Source organism: Parus major, chromosome 1A, assembly GCF_001522545.3.
Source record: "Parus major isolate Abel chromosome 1A, Parus_major1.1, whole genome shotgun sequence".
Lineage (NCBI taxonomy): Eukaryota > Metazoa > Chordata > Aves > Passeriformes > Paridae > Parus > Parus major.
In genome coordinates this window covers 42,988,788-43,008,216 of record NC_031773.1, presented here as the reverse complement: position 1 = coordinate 43,008,216, position 19,429 = coordinate 42,988,788, and the positions used below count along the sequence as shown (strand labels likewise).

The 19,429-nt window shown below is 37.2% G+C and overlaps 1 protein-coding gene across 3 annotated transcripts in view; it reads left to right on the top strand.

The window, feature by feature from the left end:
• FGD6 (FYVE, RhoGEF and PH domain containing 6) overlaps nucleotides 1–19,136 on the top strand; it is a 72,178-nt gene extending 53,042 nt beyond the window's left edge. Inside the window, exons 13-21 of one of the 3 annotated variants that reach the window (XM_033514265.1) lie at nucleotides 444–527; nucleotides 2,337–2,416; nucleotides 6,962–7,064; nucleotides 7,570–7,716; nucleotides 8,576–8,678; nucleotides 10,378–10,505; nucleotides 11,001–11,129; nucleotides 13,416–13,473; nucleotides 16,040–19,136. In XM_033514265.1, coding sequence (XP_033370156.1) covers nucleotides 444–527; nucleotides 2,337–2,416; nucleotides 6,962–7,064; nucleotides 7,570–7,716; nucleotides 8,576–8,678; nucleotides 10,378–10,505; nucleotides 11,001–11,129; nucleotides 13,416–13,473; nucleotides 16,040–16,047 — 840 coding nt within the window. In that variant the 3' untranslated portion in view covers nucleotides 16,048–19,136. Of the gene's footprint in view, nucleotides 1–443; nucleotides 528–2,035; nucleotides 2,288–2,336; nucleotides 2,417–6,961; nucleotides 7,065–7,569; nucleotides 7,717–8,575; nucleotides 8,679–10,377; nucleotides 10,506–11,000; nucleotides 11,130–13,415; nucleotides 13,565–16,039 lie in introns of those variants that run through there. The other 2 variants (XM_015628451.3, XM_033514266.1) reach the window with 2 other exon arrangements.
• The last annotated feature ends 293 nt before the right edge of the window (nucleotides 19,137–19,429 follow it).

The following is a 19,429-nucleotide window of genomic DNA, read 5'->3' as shown; positions in this document are numbered from 1 at the left end:
TAAGTTTGTCCTTATATATTGCTAATCCATTCTGCTATCTCCTAGCTTCTGGATTGTCTTGACTTGTTTGAATGGTTAATTCTAATATCCTTTTAAAGTAGTTTGCTATATTATATACCTGTGTACATTTTTGTCCCTTTTGACAGCCTGTTTTTTGACATCCATGTGCTGTTTACTCATGTGCCAAATGTATATTTACACAAGGAGGATATAAATAGATACTTATTGTTTTCTAAATTCTAAATTCTATCTAATATCTAAATTCTATCTAAATTATCTAAATGAAATATTTCTTGGATTCTAAGTGGAAGAATAGTAAGTAGAGAATACCCTTCCAGACAGTTATCTCAGTGCTGTAGGAGTTCTGAACTTCCAGTAAAATGCATTTGAAATTACCTGTCTTTTAACAAATTATAGTCATTAAAAAGCATTTTTTATTACAGTTCAATGATGCCCTGTTGTATACTACTCCAGTTCAGTCAGGGATGTATAAACTCAACAACATGCTGTCACTGGCTGGAATGAAGGTGAGTTGTTAAAGCCTTTCTCCAAATCTACCTAAATTCAGGCTTTCTGTATTGGTTTGAAAAGACAGCTGTCTGCTAAGGAAGGCAGGAGCCTCTTTTGAAATGGAAAATGTAAACCTTCTCTCTCCAAGTTATTATAATTTTGCAATTAAAGGGCTCTCAGGCAAAGATATAGTAGGAATAACAGTTCTTTAGCATGTATAAATTATAGCATGTATAAATAAAAAAAAAAACCCTACAACTTAATAGGAAAATTAAAATAAAATGCAGTAGTGCAAAAACCACTGACAGAATCAGAATATAACCTGACACCCTGTTGGTCAGGGTGTCGGTAGCAGTCCAATTAAGTGGTGGCTGCAGTCCTTCTGCAGTGACATGTGGTTTTGTTGCAACAGTGATGCTATAGAAGGGTGTAGTTTTCATCTGAAGGTCCAGTGATGATGTAGAACTGTCTGGTCTTCTTCTGGGAATTCAGTGGAGAAAGGCTGATTGTGGTGTTCTAAGCCTCAGAGTGTATCTAGGTAGGAATGCTTGGCTCCTCCCCCCTGGGTGAACATCTCACAATGGGATGATGTAATTTTATCAGTCAGTCAGGCAGTGACTCAATGGCCCATTAACAGAAGATATCCCCCTGGAGTTATGAGGGATGGGTCATGGAAGAGATTAAGAACACTACCTTACCTGGTTTTAAGGGATGGTGATAGAATACATACTTTTGGTTACATTTTGCATTGCAACCTAAGACATCTTCAAATTTTGAAAACACAACTGTGTTTACTGTTTGCAAGAGATATTAAATATGTTTATGTTCCAGAGAAATCCTCCAGGCTTAACGTTTTTTGCATAATGTGGCCTGTGGGATTGTTCTCTAGGTTTCCCTAAATATTCTGTTTCCACAGCATCTTCTTGGTTGCATTTTGCCCAGTGTTGTCTCACTCTGGAATGAGACTCACTTAGACTGCCTCACTTTTGCCTTTTAACTGATTTTTATTGCTGACAGCCAGAGATTAGGCATCTTTGCCTGATAAGATGCTAGTGGATCAGTTCTCTGTAGTTGATAGAGATTTGCTAACTGAGATACAGCTTTTCTTCCCAAGCCTTTGTGAAAAGCATCAACGTTAAGCCTTGAGCCCCACTGGGTAATGATAAGGGATATATGCATGCTGTATAATGACTCAGTCACTGACATGACAGTTAATGGGAACAACAAATCATTGCCCTGGGAATCATTGTCTCTAGTCCTGTCAGAAAAAATCACCAAGTCCAGTTGCAGGGCAGATCTGGTGCTCAGGCCCAAAGTTCTGCAAGTAGAGCTGCAAAATCTCTTTTGCCAGCAGATGTCTTGCGGTGGCTCAGACCCACCCTTGACTTTTAGGCCCCCTTATGTATGAAATTTGGTAGCTCAGAAGGATGAACAGGATAGTGCAGGCCTTGTTCACTCTGGGGTTCACCAGTGGCTGTACCTCATCCTGCAGCAGCAGCAGTGCCTTTTTTTTGTCCAATTGCAGGAGGTGCTCAGGGGGAACATGACTGGGCCTGCGTGGAAGGTGTCTGACAGCTCTTGAGCTTCATTCCCCTGTACATCTCCAGTGTTTGTATGAGGCCCAGTGAAATAAAAGGATGGGCTACATGTAATCTTAGTGTATCTGGACCCTCTGGACTAGTATATGATTTCCTGTTTCTGAGTATTTTCTCTCCAGTGTTCCGCTTCTGCAATAAAAATGTAAGAGATTTTACAGGAATTAAAATTAAAGCAATGACAAAAGTACCATTTCAGTTTGAGTGTGAAGTTTTCTCTCTTGGGTGAAGGTTAAGAAGCCAACCCAGGAAGCATATCAGAATGAACTGAACATTGAAAGTGTAGAGAGATCCTTCATTCTTTCAGCGAGGTAAGTCTTTCAAGTAAACAGTGATTTTAAAACTATGTGTTTTCAAGCAGACCACACAGGTTTTTTAGAGCTTGTTTTGCGCTTAATGTAATGAAAAGTTACTCTTGGCTAGAGTGATTACAGAATAGAGGGAATCAGTAAATCAGAGTGAATAAAACAATTGTTTAGTACTTCTTTTACAACTTAGCTACACCTTCAGAAATTCCAAGTACATTGAAATGCTACCCTTGCACTGCCTTTCCTTGAGAGGGTTTCAATTTAATTAATTTTAGGCTTTTTCAGTATTTGTTTATTCTAAATTTACTTCTAGAATTACTGATATGCTCCATGTTACCAAATTCTCTAAGCAACAGCAAAAGGCTATATGGTCACTAAGTCCAGGCAGCTCTGGTCACTTTCTCTGAAGTGCCTTTAGCAAAGGCCTGTTTTTATGGACTGTTGTTTTTACAGTACTTGAGTTGAAGTTTTATGTGTTCTGACATTTGTGACAGTGCTGATACCAATGAAGAAAGACATGTTTTCTCTTTTATTTAGCAAAGCTGAGCAAGAGCAGACTGCTGCTTTTTGTGTGACCTTGTAAATACTGTCATGAGAATGCACAAAGATAGCAGAATCTGTAGCTGAGGGGTAGACCAAGGTTAACATTGTCAAAGAAGCCAAAGGAAGTAGCTCAATTGTCAGAGCAGTAGCTATTTATAACAACACACTTGAAATGGGTAATTCTGTATTTCTTCAACAAATTTAAATGTTTCTTATAGGTCTTCTGCACACTGGGGAAAAAAATGCATTTCACAATTTAGGGTATGGTTCTGCTCCAGTGTAATATGAGCATCACTGTGCTGCTTAGGTGCCTTGTTGAGTGGATGTCACACAGATGCATGAAGGTATTCAGAGAATGGCAGTAGACAATGAGGATTTATCTCTGCTTGACTTGAAACAGTGTTTCACTTTTAATTCAGTTATTTTAAAAAATTGTAAAAGAATAATTGGAACTTCTGAAAATGCTGTCATCTTAACATACAAGCTACCTATTTTCCACAAAACAGGAGACTAGTCTTTTTGATGAACTGATTAAGTGGTAGATTAAAAGCAACTCCTGAGAAAGATGTGCTGGTCCATAGGGGAAAACCCCTATATATAAACATGCTCATCAAATTTGACATAGTTTGTGACATGCTTTTGTCTTAACCTTGAAATTGCTGGCATTAACCTAATGTTACCAACTGAGGCTGCTACAATTTCCTTTTTTTGTTTTACTGTGTTGATGTTGCATCTTTGGGGAGCATTCAGCCCTGTTATTTTTATTCTTGCTGGGAGCCGTGCACGTGCAGGAGCCCTAAGGTACACAGCAGGGACAGAGAGAGGTTGCATTTGCCTGGCATGAAGGAGGAGCTGGAGGCTCCAGATGTAAATGACAGTTTTCAGTTTGTTTTCTGTCTGTCACCAGAACTGAGTCTGTTGTGGTGTAGGAAGGAAGGAATTGAAAAACACTACCAGCAACAGGTGCTTGCATATATTTTTTCCCAATCAACTATCGTACTGATAAACATTCTAAATGTGCAGAGAATTTGTATCTTGTCAACCCAGGCTACATCTTCCTTTGAATGATTCCTCATTCTTACAGCTTATCTGGTTCTATATGGTGAAAAACCTCCAAACCCTTCATTTCCAAACTGTTCAAATTAGTCTTAAAGACACTGGAGACAAGTTTCACTTCCATGGGTTTTTTTCAAACAATAAGCATTATGTGGAGTGTTCACCAAAGAAAAGATTCTGAAATGATCCTGGGATCAGAGACAAGGAAGTGAAAAATTAAGCTGTTGAAAAATTGCTAGTAATAAAAACCAGGCCAGTTAATAACAGAAATATAGATTAATTCCTAGATGAGAGTCTTTGTCACTTCAGGTTTAGTTTTACTGACTGCATTAGTATTCTGCTTTATCTACTTTGGGTTGAGGTTTCAGTTTTCTTGGGATATCTGTAGGAATGTGAATTGTTTTTGTACCAATTGAATAGTACAATGCAGTATTGTACTAGAAATCTCTTCATCAGAAAAACAAGTTAGTACATCTGCATGACACACCACTGTACAGAACTAAAGCTTTGGTCCTGGCAACAACAGTCATGCCAGCCTGATGTGGTCTGGCCCCTCAATAAGGCTGATGAAGAGCTACCCCAGACAGATAGAGCTGCATCTCTTCCTATCCTGCCTAAAGATAGGTACTTAGCTAAGTGGTCAGGCAAGACTGGTTCAGCTGGGAAAGGTGCCCTAAGGCTCTGATCCTGGAAACAAGAGGGTCACACTTGCCCATTGTCCTCCTGGGCCCACTGAGCAGCTGGATGTGTGCCCCCAGCACATGCATTTGCCAGTAGTACCCATTGCTGGGCTTCTCCATAATCCATTTGGAGTTTTCTACTGTGATGTTAAATCTTAAATAAATAAATAAAAATAATAATGTTTAAAAAACCCAAGAAACTCCTGCAATTTTAGTAAACAAAATCACTTTTGGAAGGACTCAAATACTGGACCTGCAGCTGTGAGGAGGGCTGGAGTGAAACTGCCAATTTTGCTGCAGCAAACCATTACATTAATTCCATTGCCAGCGGCACTATCTTGGCTCTTACATTCTAAAGGATTGTAAACAATCCTAAAGGCTACCACTGGCAAACCTACCAAGCATAAGGTTCCTGGTGAAATTAGGTTGTAAGCCAGTAGCTCCATTGTGCAAGCCACTGCATACAGAGCAGTCCCCACATGATGGGGGGAGGGTGTGGGGTAGGGGGGTCATGCATAATCTCCAAAACCTGTGCCAATTTTCAATTTAATTAACTAATACAGTTACAGGAATCTAATTAAATGTAATCAGATTTTGAAAAAGCCAAAGGAGTTGGTTAGAGTTATGAATATTACGTATTTAATGCAGACCAGTTGTTCTTTCCAGATGAGGAAGCAAAGGTAAATAGACTGAACATTCTGTTCCACTCAGAATGTGAGATGTTGAGACAGACACTAATGCACTACTTTGCCCTTGCATGTATCTTATTTCCTCTCCTTTTGTCCTGCTTTTGTTGCTGTGTGTGCTAGATTTTTTTTTTTTTTGGCTTGTGCCTCACAGGCTTCCTGTGTGTTTATTTCAGCAGAGTTGTCCTTTCTGATTTTGTATAGTACTCAGTTTCATCCCCTTCAAACTCCCCATTCAAAATATTTTCCTTAAAGGTCCAAAGATGATAAAAGCTTCCAAATTCACCAACAAAACCATTATATAATAATTGGCACTAGACACCTCATTTGTGTAAGTCATTGCTTACCTCTTCCCTAAGTTTCCTTTCTATATATTTGTGCTCAATTCATTGCTTTAAACAAACTAATTTATTTGATACCAATTAAAAAGTGGGGAATAGAAAAAAATGTTGGGAGAAGATTCTTGTTTAAATTTTAGAAGCCCTTTTTAAGCTGGCATGGCATTTTAAATAGTCTAGCTGTTCCTCTGCTGCAGAACTGCTTCATCCTTCCTCAGAGGCTTCTCTGTGTTGCTGGAACAAATAGTTGTTCAGCTGTGTGATGAAACTAGTCAGTAAATTAATCCAGAGGAAGGGCAGGTTGATGGCTTGCTTTAATATGGATTTGTTTCTCAGTCCAGCCTGCTGCATAACTGTGTGTGTTCTGCCACAAGAGTGCAAATAAGATCTAGTGGCTGAGAGAAAGGATAGTAGGCTGCCCTTTGCAGCAGGAGCAGCACAGATTTATGAAGATGGTATTGTGCCCATGGACAGAGGAGGTGCTTTGGCACTGCACATAATCCAGTATGGCTGCAGGATCCTGCTGCACCAGGTACTCCTTGTGCTCCTCGTGCCATGCCACTTCAGCCTAATGCTTTCCTTGCACTTGATTAGTGACCCACCAGCTGTGGGGTAAAGAGATGGACTAAGCTCACCTGTCTCTCTCTTTGAGTTAGCTCATCCAATGGATGAGCTTTTGGAACAAAAAATATTATTTGGAAGTAGCATGACCTAGTAGGAGCAAACAGCTAGGAGCACAAGGCAAGAGAAGAGTCAGTGTGCCTTTACCTGACAGAAGTGTGGAGTCACACAGGGTTGGTATAACAGACTGCACTCTGAGACAGAAGAAGTGAGGAGAAAAAAGGCTTGTTGAAATTTCAGGTTGCCTTCAAGATGGAAGGCCCATGCCTTTGTTCTGGGAGCATCATTTAAAGAAGTATTATTCAGGCTTTTCAAGGGTCTGCAGAGGAGGGGGAAGCAACGACAGACAAGCCTTGAAAGAATCAAAGGATTTTGGAAGGGAAGAAGGGAATCCACATGACAACAACAGACAAATCTTTTTTAGTATTAGTCAATATAAATAACTAACACCATACCAAAGGTTAAAAAATAATGCCAGTTGCAGGAGGACCTGTAGACGTTTTATAAACTGAAATTGCAAGAGTTACTCCAATGTGCAATGAAGCTAGTGGAATTCTAATCAACAGTTGCTTCTTAGAATGTTAATAATAATAAATTGTTTTTGTGGGTTTTTACTCCCAACAGTTCTGCTACAGAAAGAGATGAGTGGTTAGAAGCTATCTCCAAATCAATTGAAGAATATACAAAAAAGAGAATCACATTTAATCCAAGCAAAAGTCTTGAAGAGGTATATCCCACCATTATTGTTGGTTTGTTCCCTTTTTGAATATAAAGTTTCCTGACAGGTGCTTAGAGAAACAAGAGGTATTCCATGAAAAATAATAAAGCAGGATGGTAAATAATTGAACAGATAGTAGAACAGAATATTTCATAGTGTAATGTACTTCAAAAATTTAAAATTATTTTCTTCAAAAAAAGCCAAATCAGCTTTAACAGTTCTCTCTGTAGCCTTGTGCACAGAAAGATGAAATGAAAATTAAATGAAATGAATTTTAAAATAAAGCCACTATTGATCCAAGTAGGCTGGTAAAATTTTCAAGTCATTAAATGCATCTTTGTTGTCAGGCTTGCATTATAATGGTCACTGATGAAATAGTAGATAACATTTAAGACCATGAGAATTTATCAGAGAAGGTTTTCCAACACCATTAGCATTATCCTATAATCACTGATGAATATTAATCTTATTTCTCCTCACTGAATGTAACAATACTGTGCCTATGTTCTCTCAGGCAGATCCAGAAAAACAAGAAGAAGATAGTCCTCTGGGATCAAAGGCTCCCATCTGGATCCCTGACACGAGAGCCACGATGTGTATGATCTGTACAAGTGAATTCACGCTGACATGGAGAAGGCACCACTGCAGGGCATGTGGGAAGGTTGGGTGATTTTGTGGTTACCTCTTCAGTCAATCATTCAGGTTCATTATGTGACATCAAGTGGAGCCTTATCACCCCAGCTACTCTTCTAAACAACCCTGTCCACAACTGTGTGGGTTAGGACCAACATGTTCGGGTTGGTGGTTTGAGGGCTGGGGTTTGGATTTTTTGGACAGATGTTATGACAGACCAATATTCAACCTTCACCATGCTACATGTTAATTATTTTGCATTCTGGAGAGCTATTTATGGTTATTTTGCAATTACATAATACCCATGAATGTTAGCTGAAATGAAGAGGTATCTTCCTCACTAATTTCCATAAGATAAATAATGGTTTTTGAATTTCAGTTAGTACCAACCTTTTATATTTTACACTTATGAAAGCTATATTTAATAAACTTTATCTTTCTTGTTTTAATCCAGTAGGAGTACAAAATTAGAATGCAATGCAGTTGAAACATCTTTATTGTAAAGAAATCATCAGAAGAGCAATAGCTTTTCAGCTATTTCAAAAAATTTATGATTGAAACAGTTCAGTAATACAGTAGGCTTGTTCTGTTTTTAATAGATCATTAGCATTGGTTTATTATTACTCCTAATTCACTACTTTTTAATATTTAAATTTTTATCATTTTTATATTTTATTTTATAATTTTTATTTTTTAGAGGAGGAAAGTACAGCATGTTGAGCATAAAGACATAGTATAAGATCTTAAAACATTTCCACTGCAACATAGTGGCTGTTTCAAGTTTTTATGGGCTTAAAAGTGCTGAAGTGAATGTGTTTGGGTATTTGGTGATTTACAGGTGTACATCATGTACAGTAATGCTTTTACTTGTTTCTGTCTGTTTCCAGATTGTCTGTCAAGCTTGTTCATCAAACAAACATGGCTTAGACTATATGAAAAACCAGCCAGCTAGAGTATGTGATCATTGCTTCAGGGAGCTACAGAAGCAAGGTAAAGAAAACCTTCACAAACTGTCTGTCTTACTTTTGTGGCCTTTATAACATGGTATGTGTGTGCCTCATCTTTACTGCTGCGTTCAAGTGCTTAATTCTGCTTATCCCTGAAAACCGATAGGCACCTGAGATTCTATGCCAAACAAGCTTCTGTGGCACAAGCTAGGAAATAAATTTGCAAAACATTGGCTCTTCCTTCCAGAAAAATGTGTGCCTTGACCCTGTGGTAATGACATGTAGCTTATGCTGCTTTCCTTTTGAGATAACAAGTGCTACATTGCTTTTCATTAATCACAGGGTGAAAGTGTATATTAGAGTCCTTGCAGTTTATCCTGACCTCCCAGGGGGTTCATGTTACTTTTACACTCTGTAACTCGTATGTCTGTAAACTTCATTTTTGCCAGCTAAGCTGCTGAGATGGTTAAAGTTCTGGGGGCTCTGTAGAGACATAGGCCTTAGCCTTTATGCAGCTGAGTCTCTTCAGGTCTGTAAACTGGCCTCAAGCCACTCAAGCCTCAGCTCATATGGAATGCAAAGATTTTGTGTATCTGTACCTCGTTTCTGCAGAAATAAGTGTAAAATGGAAGCACCTCCCAGTGAGGTGGGAATCCAATCCCATTGCACAAGACTTGCTGCGAATCAAGTCGAAATACTCGAGTATGAAGTACACAAATGAGCTGGAAAGAGACTGAAAGAGCTATCTGCCCTTCCCTTGGCAGAGGCTCCAGTGCAACACGAGCTCTTTAGGGTATCAGGAAATCTGTGGTGCCCGGTGAGATAATAAAGCTATGGATCCCAGCACGCTGGGGGTGACATTTCTCATGGGAGTGCAGAAAGCAGCATGGAGAACCGTGGAAATGACAGTGAGATCCTGCACTGATGGGAAAGCCATTGTCTGAGCCACCTGCAGGTGTCTGCACTGGGCACTAGATGCTGCTGTGCTGCAGGCAATTGCAGCTGCCTGAAGCTGGGAAAGGGCTGGGGAGCAGGTGCAGTACAGCTGGCAATCACACTGCTCTCCTGCTCTTCTCATTATTTCAGAGGCTCACCGAGTTCAGGGCCAACTCTAGAAGCAGACTTTATGAAACCACTCATTCCAAGTGCAGCTGTAAAAAAAGTGGTGGGTGTTGTTAGAAAAAGGGTTTTTGAAGAGGTGAAGTGTTGCAGAAGTCTTTCAAGAGAGATGAAGTAACTGCCTGTGGCAGTGGAGGAAGCACATGCTGGGAGATGGGAATGTCCAGAAGAGTGTGTGTGCTGGAAGAGGAGCATCCCTATTGAATAAGGTTGAGAAGTTAACAGATGTAGAGAATTGAAAGATAAAGTACAGACAACATAAAGGACAGCTGTAAAAATTTACTGTGATTTTTAAAACTTAATTTTCACCATTTTTTATGAGAAAAGGCAGTTCAACACCCAAAAACCAGACTTTGAAAACAAACAAGACTAATTTGTTTAGTTTTAAACTTGTAGGTTTTTTTTCAGTATGATTGTAATTTGGAGGATTCTAACTCATGGTGCTGATGATAACACTGAAAAGTTAATTCAGTGCTGAATTTAACATGATTAGGTATTATTATTGTAACCCTGTAATCTGAATAAAAATGCCAGCTTTTTTTAAGAAGAAAAGTCCAAGAATGAATTGCCTGTGTTTAGTCATCTGTGACATGAAATCAATATATTCATCCTGTGCATTTTAGATAACCAGTGCACTCCTAAGAGTGGATCCCCAGTCAACCATAAATCTCCATCAAGTGCCTTGTCTACTGTATTACAAAGTATTCCCTCTGGAAGAAAGCAGAAAAAAATTCCTGCAGCCCTCAAAGAAGTAAGTATTTTATTGGTCAGAAGAGGTTGTGGACTCTCCATTCCTGGGAGTGTTCAAGACCAGACTAGATGGGGCTTTGAGCCATGTAGGCTCTAGGGGAAAGTGTCCCTGCCCATGACAGGGGAGTTGGAATGAGATGATCTTTAAGGTCTCTTCCAAGCCAAACCACACCGTGATTCTTCTGATACAGGAATGTGTTCTACAGCTGTATGTTTTCCTCAGTGTTTCAGCTCTCTCTTGTCCTGTTGTATCCAATGTAAGTTCCAATCTTCATTTACTGGAAACCTCTCTTCCAGACCAGATAGATGGTAGCAGGTAAAATAATATTTCTTTCATCCACCTGAGTTAGTTAGCAACATTAACCCGAGATCAGGTAAGAATTTCAGTCTCTAACAGACAGGGATCTGTAAATCTGTTTAAAAAAAAAAAAAAAAAAAAAGCTGTGCTGTGAAATCTTATTAGGGTTTGTTGATTAATTTTGTTTTTCCTCTTCAGGTTTCAGCAAACACAGAAGACTCTACAATGAGTGGCTACCTACACAGATCTAAGGGCAGTAAGAAACCATGGAAACATCTGTGGTTTGTTATAAAAAATAAGGTGCTATACACATATGCTGCCAGTGAGGTAAGAGACCACATATTAGAAATTAAATATCCAATGATAATGCTGTCTTTGTAACAAAATTGTTTATTCTTATGATCTACAAAAAAAAAGCTATAAAATTAGATCACCTTACAGTATTTGATCTGATTGTAATGCAGTATTTTGAAAAGGCCCTTGATACCATAGTAGATTGAAATAGCTATGTTGTTCCTGATTCCAGATCTAGCTTTTGAGTTCCTGTGCACTGCATACCATTGCTCAGTTGTAGGTATTTCTGAGTGAGTTGGATACATGGGGGGTCTGTTTGCATGCATCACAGTGTACCAGTGGCAAAGGCAACATTGTAAAAGCATCTTGAGCTATCTTGTTCTGTAGTTCCGTAGGGTATTTTGAATGCTTGTAAAAGGAGTAAACTAAATCTCTTACTGCTCCTCAAACTGTTGTCTTCAGCCTGGGGTTATTTGATATAAAAGAAATGCATCTTACATAACAGCACTTGCTTTTTTTAATTTAGAATGTGTAGTCCTATTGCAGTGTGGAATAATCTCTAATGTATACATATTTTTATATATATATGGTATCCCAACATGTTCTGAGGATGCAGTTTTACTGCATCTTAGAATGTTCTTAGAATTTTTTGTAACATATATGGATGTATTGATCTTGGGCTTCAGGTTTTTGTATTGTTATAGTTTACTGCTAGCTTTCAAGAGCAAAATATCCAAAGCATTTGTTTTAAGGTACTGCTATCCCTCACTTTCTTTCAAAATATGAGGCCAAACCTATCCTGGCTATGTAAAGAATTTTCCTTCTTCACTCTATGCCACCCCCACTCTAGTTATTTCCTGGTTTGTGCTCAGATTTGTTCCTGGGTTGTTCCTGCCAACCTTTATTTTAGAACTTCTGAATTATGTCCAAAACCTGTGATGTTATTTCCACTAAAGCATTGGAAATACTGAAAAAACCCCAAACCCCAACCCAAGTAGTTCTAAAAATAGCTTAAATAATTATGTAGAAAACAATTTTTTCATTGTTTTCTTTTACATCAATTAGAAAATAATTTCAGAGCATTGTGCCTCTTCTGGCCTTCGCAAAGGAAACTTTGGCAGAGGTAAAAAAAAGAGCAAAGTCTGTGACAGTCACCTTAAATTTTCTTTTGCTTTGCTTCCTCTGAGATATCAACCTTACAGAGTAGCTTCAGTTTGCTGTTAACAATCACAAAATGAATTCTTTCATATCTTCTTAAACTGAGCAATCTCTGTCCTTAGGTTTTTTTTTGGTAAGCCATTGCAGGAGACATTATTTAGAGAGTCTAAAGGCAAGGTGCAGTGTTGCCTTGGCCACTTAAGCTACTTATATTTGTTCCAAGTGATAGAAAGATCCATGGTAAAGAAATCACCTATTAGTAGTATGTAGACTTGAGACAGTAAAACAGATTGCTCAGCCTTACAGGACTCTTCAAATATCAAGAAAGGCTGCTGTCACAGGACTTTTGTTTCACTGTAGAGGCAATTACCAAAGTCTTCACCTGATGTATCAGTGTTTATGTAAGTTCGGGGGGGGGGGGGAATTTAAATATTTATTTTTCTTTTGTTCATAAGCATCGTAGGACCTTGCCTTTTTGGAATTCACACAGGATAAAAATTACTTTTTTTTTTTCTTTTTTTTTTTTTATTCCAAAAATCCTGTGTATTGTATTCATTAATAAAAAGAAAATAGTATTAAAAAAGTAACTGAGATAAATGAGGAAGGGTCTTTTCCAGTCAACTGTGAACACTTAGCAACCTTGTTTTTCTCTATCCTGTTGATTTCCAGCAAAAGAAAGTGAGATAAGTTTAGCCATTTAAAGATTTGGATCTTAACTTCAGAGCTTGAGAACACAGGTTGCCTGCATAGCTCCTCCTTTTAGCATACTCAGTGCAGTTTATTGCATCCCACTCCACTTCTGAGCTGAGCTGGAGAGAGCACTGGGATTATGGGCCTCTGCTCTGCTGCCAGTGGTGGCTGATCTGTTGATACCAGAAGTCCTTGCCAGGCAGAATGATGAGACCATGCAGCAAAAGCCAAGGTGGATGCTACCAGGGAAATGAAAAGAGGATCAGTGATGTTGAAGTCTGCAAGGTTTTATTTCCTGTCCCCTGACTCATGCAGGGAGAATATAAAAAGGAGCATTATGTGCGGGTCTATTTGTAATAATTTGTTGTATTGTCTGCTGCAGTGGTATGGTGTATAAAGTCTAAATGCATGCCTTAGTATGTCTTACAAGCTCTAATTTTGTATTTTTCCCTTTTTCTCCCTGTTACATAGGATGTGGCAGCATTAGAGAGCCAGCCTTTACTTGGATTCACAGTCAGTGAAGTAAAAGGTGAAAATTCAGAGTCTAGAGTGTTCCATTTACTGCACAAAAACACTTTATTTTACATATTCAAGGCAGATGATCCCCATTCAGCTCAAAAGTAAGAAACTATTTGAATTAATTTCTGTTACATATTTCTAAAAAATTCAGAAGTGGTGAATGTTAATATTCACACATTAAGCATATGTATAAAAGATGCATATTATATCATAAGTAAATGAAAGTTTTAAATTACTTAAACACAAGGTTCTGGTTTCATTAGGGCTTCTGAAATGAAGGAAGCAGACCCTTCTCTGCAAAGGACTGAATGTAGAATGAGAAAGTAAAAGAGAAAATAAGAAATCTTTCTTTTTCCTTGCCCATTCCTCTCACTCTGGTCTACGCAAGTGAAAATTGAATGTTACCTTTGGAGAAATCCAGAAAATGTTTTTAAGAGATAACTGATATGCTCCTTTTTTAACTTAAACTGTTCATATTAATTTTTTTAATCAATACATGGCAGTGAAAAATAAAGCAAACACTAGAAGTTGGGGGCCAAGGTTTGAACTGTGTGAGCTGATACCTATAAGCACCCAGGCATGCACTCGGACCAAAACCTTGCATTCAAAGAACATTCACACAAGCTGTTTTGTTTCAAGTCCTTTCTGAATTTGGAGTCATATTTATCAAGCTATGTATTGTGTCCGTTTCATATAAAATAACCTGGAAGCTTGATCATTAATCAGTAAAAAACATTAATTATATGATTCATGGAGTAAACTAGAAATGAGCATAGAAGGAATACATGTAAGCTATTTTTCTTACATGCCTATCTTATCTGACTGGTTTCACTGCAGTTTCCCCAAACGAATTTTGCATTATTAAATAGATATGACACATTTACGAGCCCATTATTAGTGCTTAAACATTCAAATGGATACAGGTTTAGTTTTCTGCAAATAGGAACATTCTAAAAACAAAGTATCCAGTACAATAGGAAATTTTAAACAGCTGAGAACCTGCTTTTTTTCCAGAAAAAAACCTGGCAGTCTATTTGATTTTTGGGAGTATTTTGTGCAGATGTGCATAAATGTTTCTTTGTTAATTAAGATACTATACTGTTGTTTTCCCTGTGTCCTCATTTGTACTATATAAAACAACTAAAAAAAAAAAACGCAGGCATTCAATAAGTTTATTTTTCTATTTAGACAATTGCTTTTCTCATCAGAAGGAAACTTGAAATTTGACATAGTGTATTTTACTGAGGTTAGGAATAACATTAAGTACTTTGAATTTCAAGCTTTCTCCAAATATTTAACATCCTTAGGAGATTTATACTGAACCTTCAGAAGAAATGTTGCTTTTACAGCCTTAAAAGGAAAAACAAAAACATGCTGTTGGCCTGTTTGCATCGGTGGGCAGTACTTTTTCCTGATAGGACCAAAGAAATAATATGATGTATTTATCTAAGTGTGTTAATAAATTTTAACAGATGGTTATTTTTTATTGTGGTTTTAAATTCCAATGCTATGTCCAGTGCTTAAGCTGTTTATGAATTTCTTATTGGTATTCCACTTTATTTAGTTGTTTACAGTGTATACATGGCAGTGGAAAATACTAAAAATATTACTAAAAAGTAAGCTAGGTGCTTGAATTGTGTGTGCAGATATGCCTGAGCACTAATACACGATTAATATGTTAATGCCAAAAACTGGAATTCAAAGTTCATGCACACAGTTACAAAAGTAAATGCTCAAGGCAAGGAAGAGCCAATATCTGTGACTAATGTTTAGATACTCTGTGAATACCAAGACAGTTTGAATTTCCATGATAAAGAAAATTACAGTCTTTGTCTCATTCAGTTCTTCCAAGATTTCCACTCAGGAAAAAAAAATATCATTTTGTGGGCCTCTTGCCTTTATATAAAGTTCAGTCTTTATTCAGAAAACAGAATTACTTGTTCTGTAGGTAGCATCAGGGTGCTTCAGGAACATTATTTTTGCCTCCTTTAGAAGCTGAGGATGTTTATTACCCTCCTAAGTAGGAAAATAAGCCACAGCTATAGGGAATAAAAGTATCTGAATATTAACTTCAAATTTCCAGTTTAAGAAACCTTGGATCAGCTGTTTGGGACTTCTCCCTTTGCCCTCCTTGCCCTTCCCTGCCTTTCCATGTGCCCTCCTCCCTCAGCCCCACAAGTCCTGGCTTTTACCTGCTGCAGAAGCAGAGGTGAAGCCATGCAGATGGCTGCCTCTGTTACAGCAGTGTCCTGGTTCCTCCCAGATGATTGCAGTGAAAATGAGAAATGAGTATTGGGGGTTTTTAAAGGTATACAGAACTTTTTGAGCATTTGGTTTCCCAGCTTCACCGGTTCTTTGTGCACTGTAACTTCAGGATGGGAGACTTCCATCGGATGTCCTTGTACCAGGCAGCTTTGTATGTTTGGACTCATTGGATAGATTTTGGTATTTGCACTCGCAGACCAATTGGTAGTGGAAGAATGATGTTACTTCTTGTGTGAATCTGTAGCTACTGACAGCAACAGAGATTTATTCTTTTATCAGCTACTTCCTAACAGTGTTTAATTTTCTAACAGGTGGATAGAAGCTTTTCAAGAAGGCACTGTATTATAGCAGTGTCAGCATTGTGTCTGCAAGTTTAAAGGAAAATATCCAAGGATGGTCATAAAACAGACTACAGCAACTGTTCAAAGAAACAGAATCCTGCCGTTGCAACCTACACAAAATTGTATATTTGTCAGGATTAGGAGTTGTTGCATTTTTAGTGTAAAGTAATATTTTTCTAAAGAATTGTATGTATTTCTGTGTTGATACAAAATGTGTTATTTATTAAATTCCAGTGTTTACTTAAATGGGCAGAATTATTTGTGCATTGAAGTCCAAAGTGTCCTCAGAATGGCAGATGGTTGGTCAACAGATTCATACACTTTATTGAAAAAAGCCCCACAAAACAGATTTGTTGCTGTTTTACATTTCCTCGTGATTTGTGTATAGGTTCTTGAGTTGCTGATGTTCACTTTGCAATTTAGCAAGGACAGATTGGTATAGGAATTTCACAGGTTTGGGATCTTTGTTGACTATGTAAGCTCCATTATGAGAAGTTGTATGATATTGATGCTCCTTTCCTTGCATGGCAGTTGAAATCTTGCATAGCAGTACATTTAAACAGTACAACAAATTCTGTATCACAAAACCAAAATAAGGTTCAATTATTAAAAAACAGAAAAGGGAAAAGTATTTTTAAAAAGTTTGCAATTACAGGGATAAGGCACTAGAGCTGTTACAGTACTACAGATGCCAAAGAGACTAAATTAGTTATCTTCCAGCAATTGCAGGATTTATTATCTTTTTATGTTTCCAGTAATAATTCAAAGCAGAATAAATTTTTGATAAAGACAAATATCTTACTAGTTTCAAAACTTCATGTCAAATGAGTTCTGTACACAATATGAAACACTGTATAAACTGTTGTTCAAAGAATAGTAAACAAATGTGTACCCTCCTCTGAAAATTTTAAAGCTATTGTATATTTAAATATTATGTTTAAACTGGAATTGCCATACCAAGACAATAGAGCTTTTTTTAGTGCAGGAGGCATTGACAATGCCATTCTTTGAAATACTTTTTGTTTACAATATGATTTGTTCTGTTTGATACTTTAAAACAGAATTCAGCTTTAGGTGTTTGGGGTTTGTTTTTTTTTTTTTCTTAAAGAAAATCATTGGTATACCTCATTAGGAAATACTCACTGATGATTCTGGTGCATTTATTCTATTTAACTTTTAGAAAATTTTAACACTGTAATAGTATAAATGGAACTAGAACTATGAAACCCACATGAAAAGGAAGCCATTTTTATGTCAAATGCAATGCATATGTAGTCAGTTAATTTTACTGTATGAGATACTTGTCATAATCCCCTGAATCAAGCTAGTTGTGGTAACAAAATTAAGAGCAATTAACTTTAATAGTTTGAGTTCCATGTTAATAGCTATTCCATGGCCTCACAGCAGAAAGAGATGATAGAACAGTTAATATTCATCACACAAAAAGGCCAAGATTGAAAACGCAAACCAAAATTCTCTTATTCCCTCGATATACCTCAAGGTCAGGTCCAAGATACTAACAGAGCTCTGAAGAAGCTTGATTTCCAAGAGCTTCTCTAAAGTTAGTAGTGGGCTTGGAAGTCAAATTCTTAATATTAACTATACAAGAAACTTCATTGACTTCCAGCATTTCAGTAGAATACTTTATGAATCAGGGACTTAAGGCTGTAGATCTGATTTTCCTCAAGAACACTAGACATCTGACCAACTAGTGTTGGCAATGCAGTAGGAGGCTGATCAAAGCCCTTGTTATCTTTTATTGTAATACAAATGTGCTAAATAAATACTTTTCTCTTGTTCTATACAAGGGGCTTTTACTTCATTTTCAAAAACGACTGCTGACTGAAGCTAATTAATTATTACCATGTCTCTTCAGGGTGATTTCTGACAAGATTTTTACTGTATCCAAAAGAAAACTGATATCAATATACTATAGATGTGATGTGTCTCTTCTAGTTTTTAGTATCAAAGGTAAGAGCTCCTTCATATTTTTGTGGGGACTTCACACCAATGGAGATGGCAAGTCATGAAGCAGCAAATGAATCAGAAATTTGGCTAGGAGCAAGGCAATTTAATTTCAGTTTTTGCTTTGATATTTTCCCTGCTGCAAAACAGAGCAATAAAAGTGAAAACACACACTGAATAAGGTGCCCAAGTTCTGCTTCATGTGGTGTCAAACTACCTCTAGAGGATTTGGTGCAGAGGGAGAAAATAGCTTAAAGTATTCTGTGGAAATCAGAGGACTTCTTCCAGAAGTGGTTCATCAATCAAAAAATTTGTGACAGAAATAGATTGGAACAGAGCTTTATAAACACTAGTATACATATTGCTGTCACATTCTGTGTGAAATAAATTGTCCTTGTAAGTGTGTTTGAATATTTCTTTTCCTCTCTCCTGCATTAGTGCTTTGTGCCATATGAAGAAGCCACAGCACAAGCATTTTTCATAACATTTTCAGATGATTGCTTTTCAAACTTGCCCTATTTCTCCAGTTCACCTCCCAGTTTGATTCATTACTATCAAGAGTAAAATATTTACATCTTGATTTGGCTAAACACTAAAATAAGATCAGAAGTTTTTAGACACCTGGCTACCTCTTCTTATAAGACTTTATAGTAATCAATTTAAGATTGATTAGTTGAGTATGAGACAAACATTAGCATTGGATATTAGTTCTAACATTTTTATTCATAGATAAATTAAAGCTTCTAGAATCCTGAATTCTCTTTAACTTAAAACTATGTGCCCAAAGGACTTAAAACAAACAGAGCAGCTTTGGAACACATTTTACTAAATATTTTGTGCATGGAAACTCAATTACTCAACTATGTTTATTGCATCATAATGTAAAGAGATGTCTGGAAAGACACATTCAGTGCATTTGTTTGCTGTAACTGCTGTCCCCTATTTACTATCCAAATAGGCTTTTATTTGGAGCAGTCCTAAATCATACTGTCTAAATGGAAGAATAGAATTTTTATTTTGTAACTGAAAACAGTTTAAAGTTGTAAATATTTCTGTGGATATTCATCATTTTGTATAAATAAATTCACATTATTTGAGTCTACGTCTTTTAATATTTTCAGGTTGTATGTACTATGTAATTTGTGTATTCAGTGATTTTCAAACAGCAGAATTTGCTGCCATTACCTGCATATCAGTCTTACTTTAAAAATCATTCTCAAGAATTAAGGGGGTTAAATCTATGTGAAGGGTGTTACATTAATAAATGCTTTTGTAAAATGTAGTTCTGCTGTATCAAAGTATGACTGAATCACAGCTTCTGTTGGCCTTGGGTCCTTCGTGTGGGTCAGAACAACCCCAGAAGGCTTGGGGCAGGCAGAGTGTCTGGAAAATGAT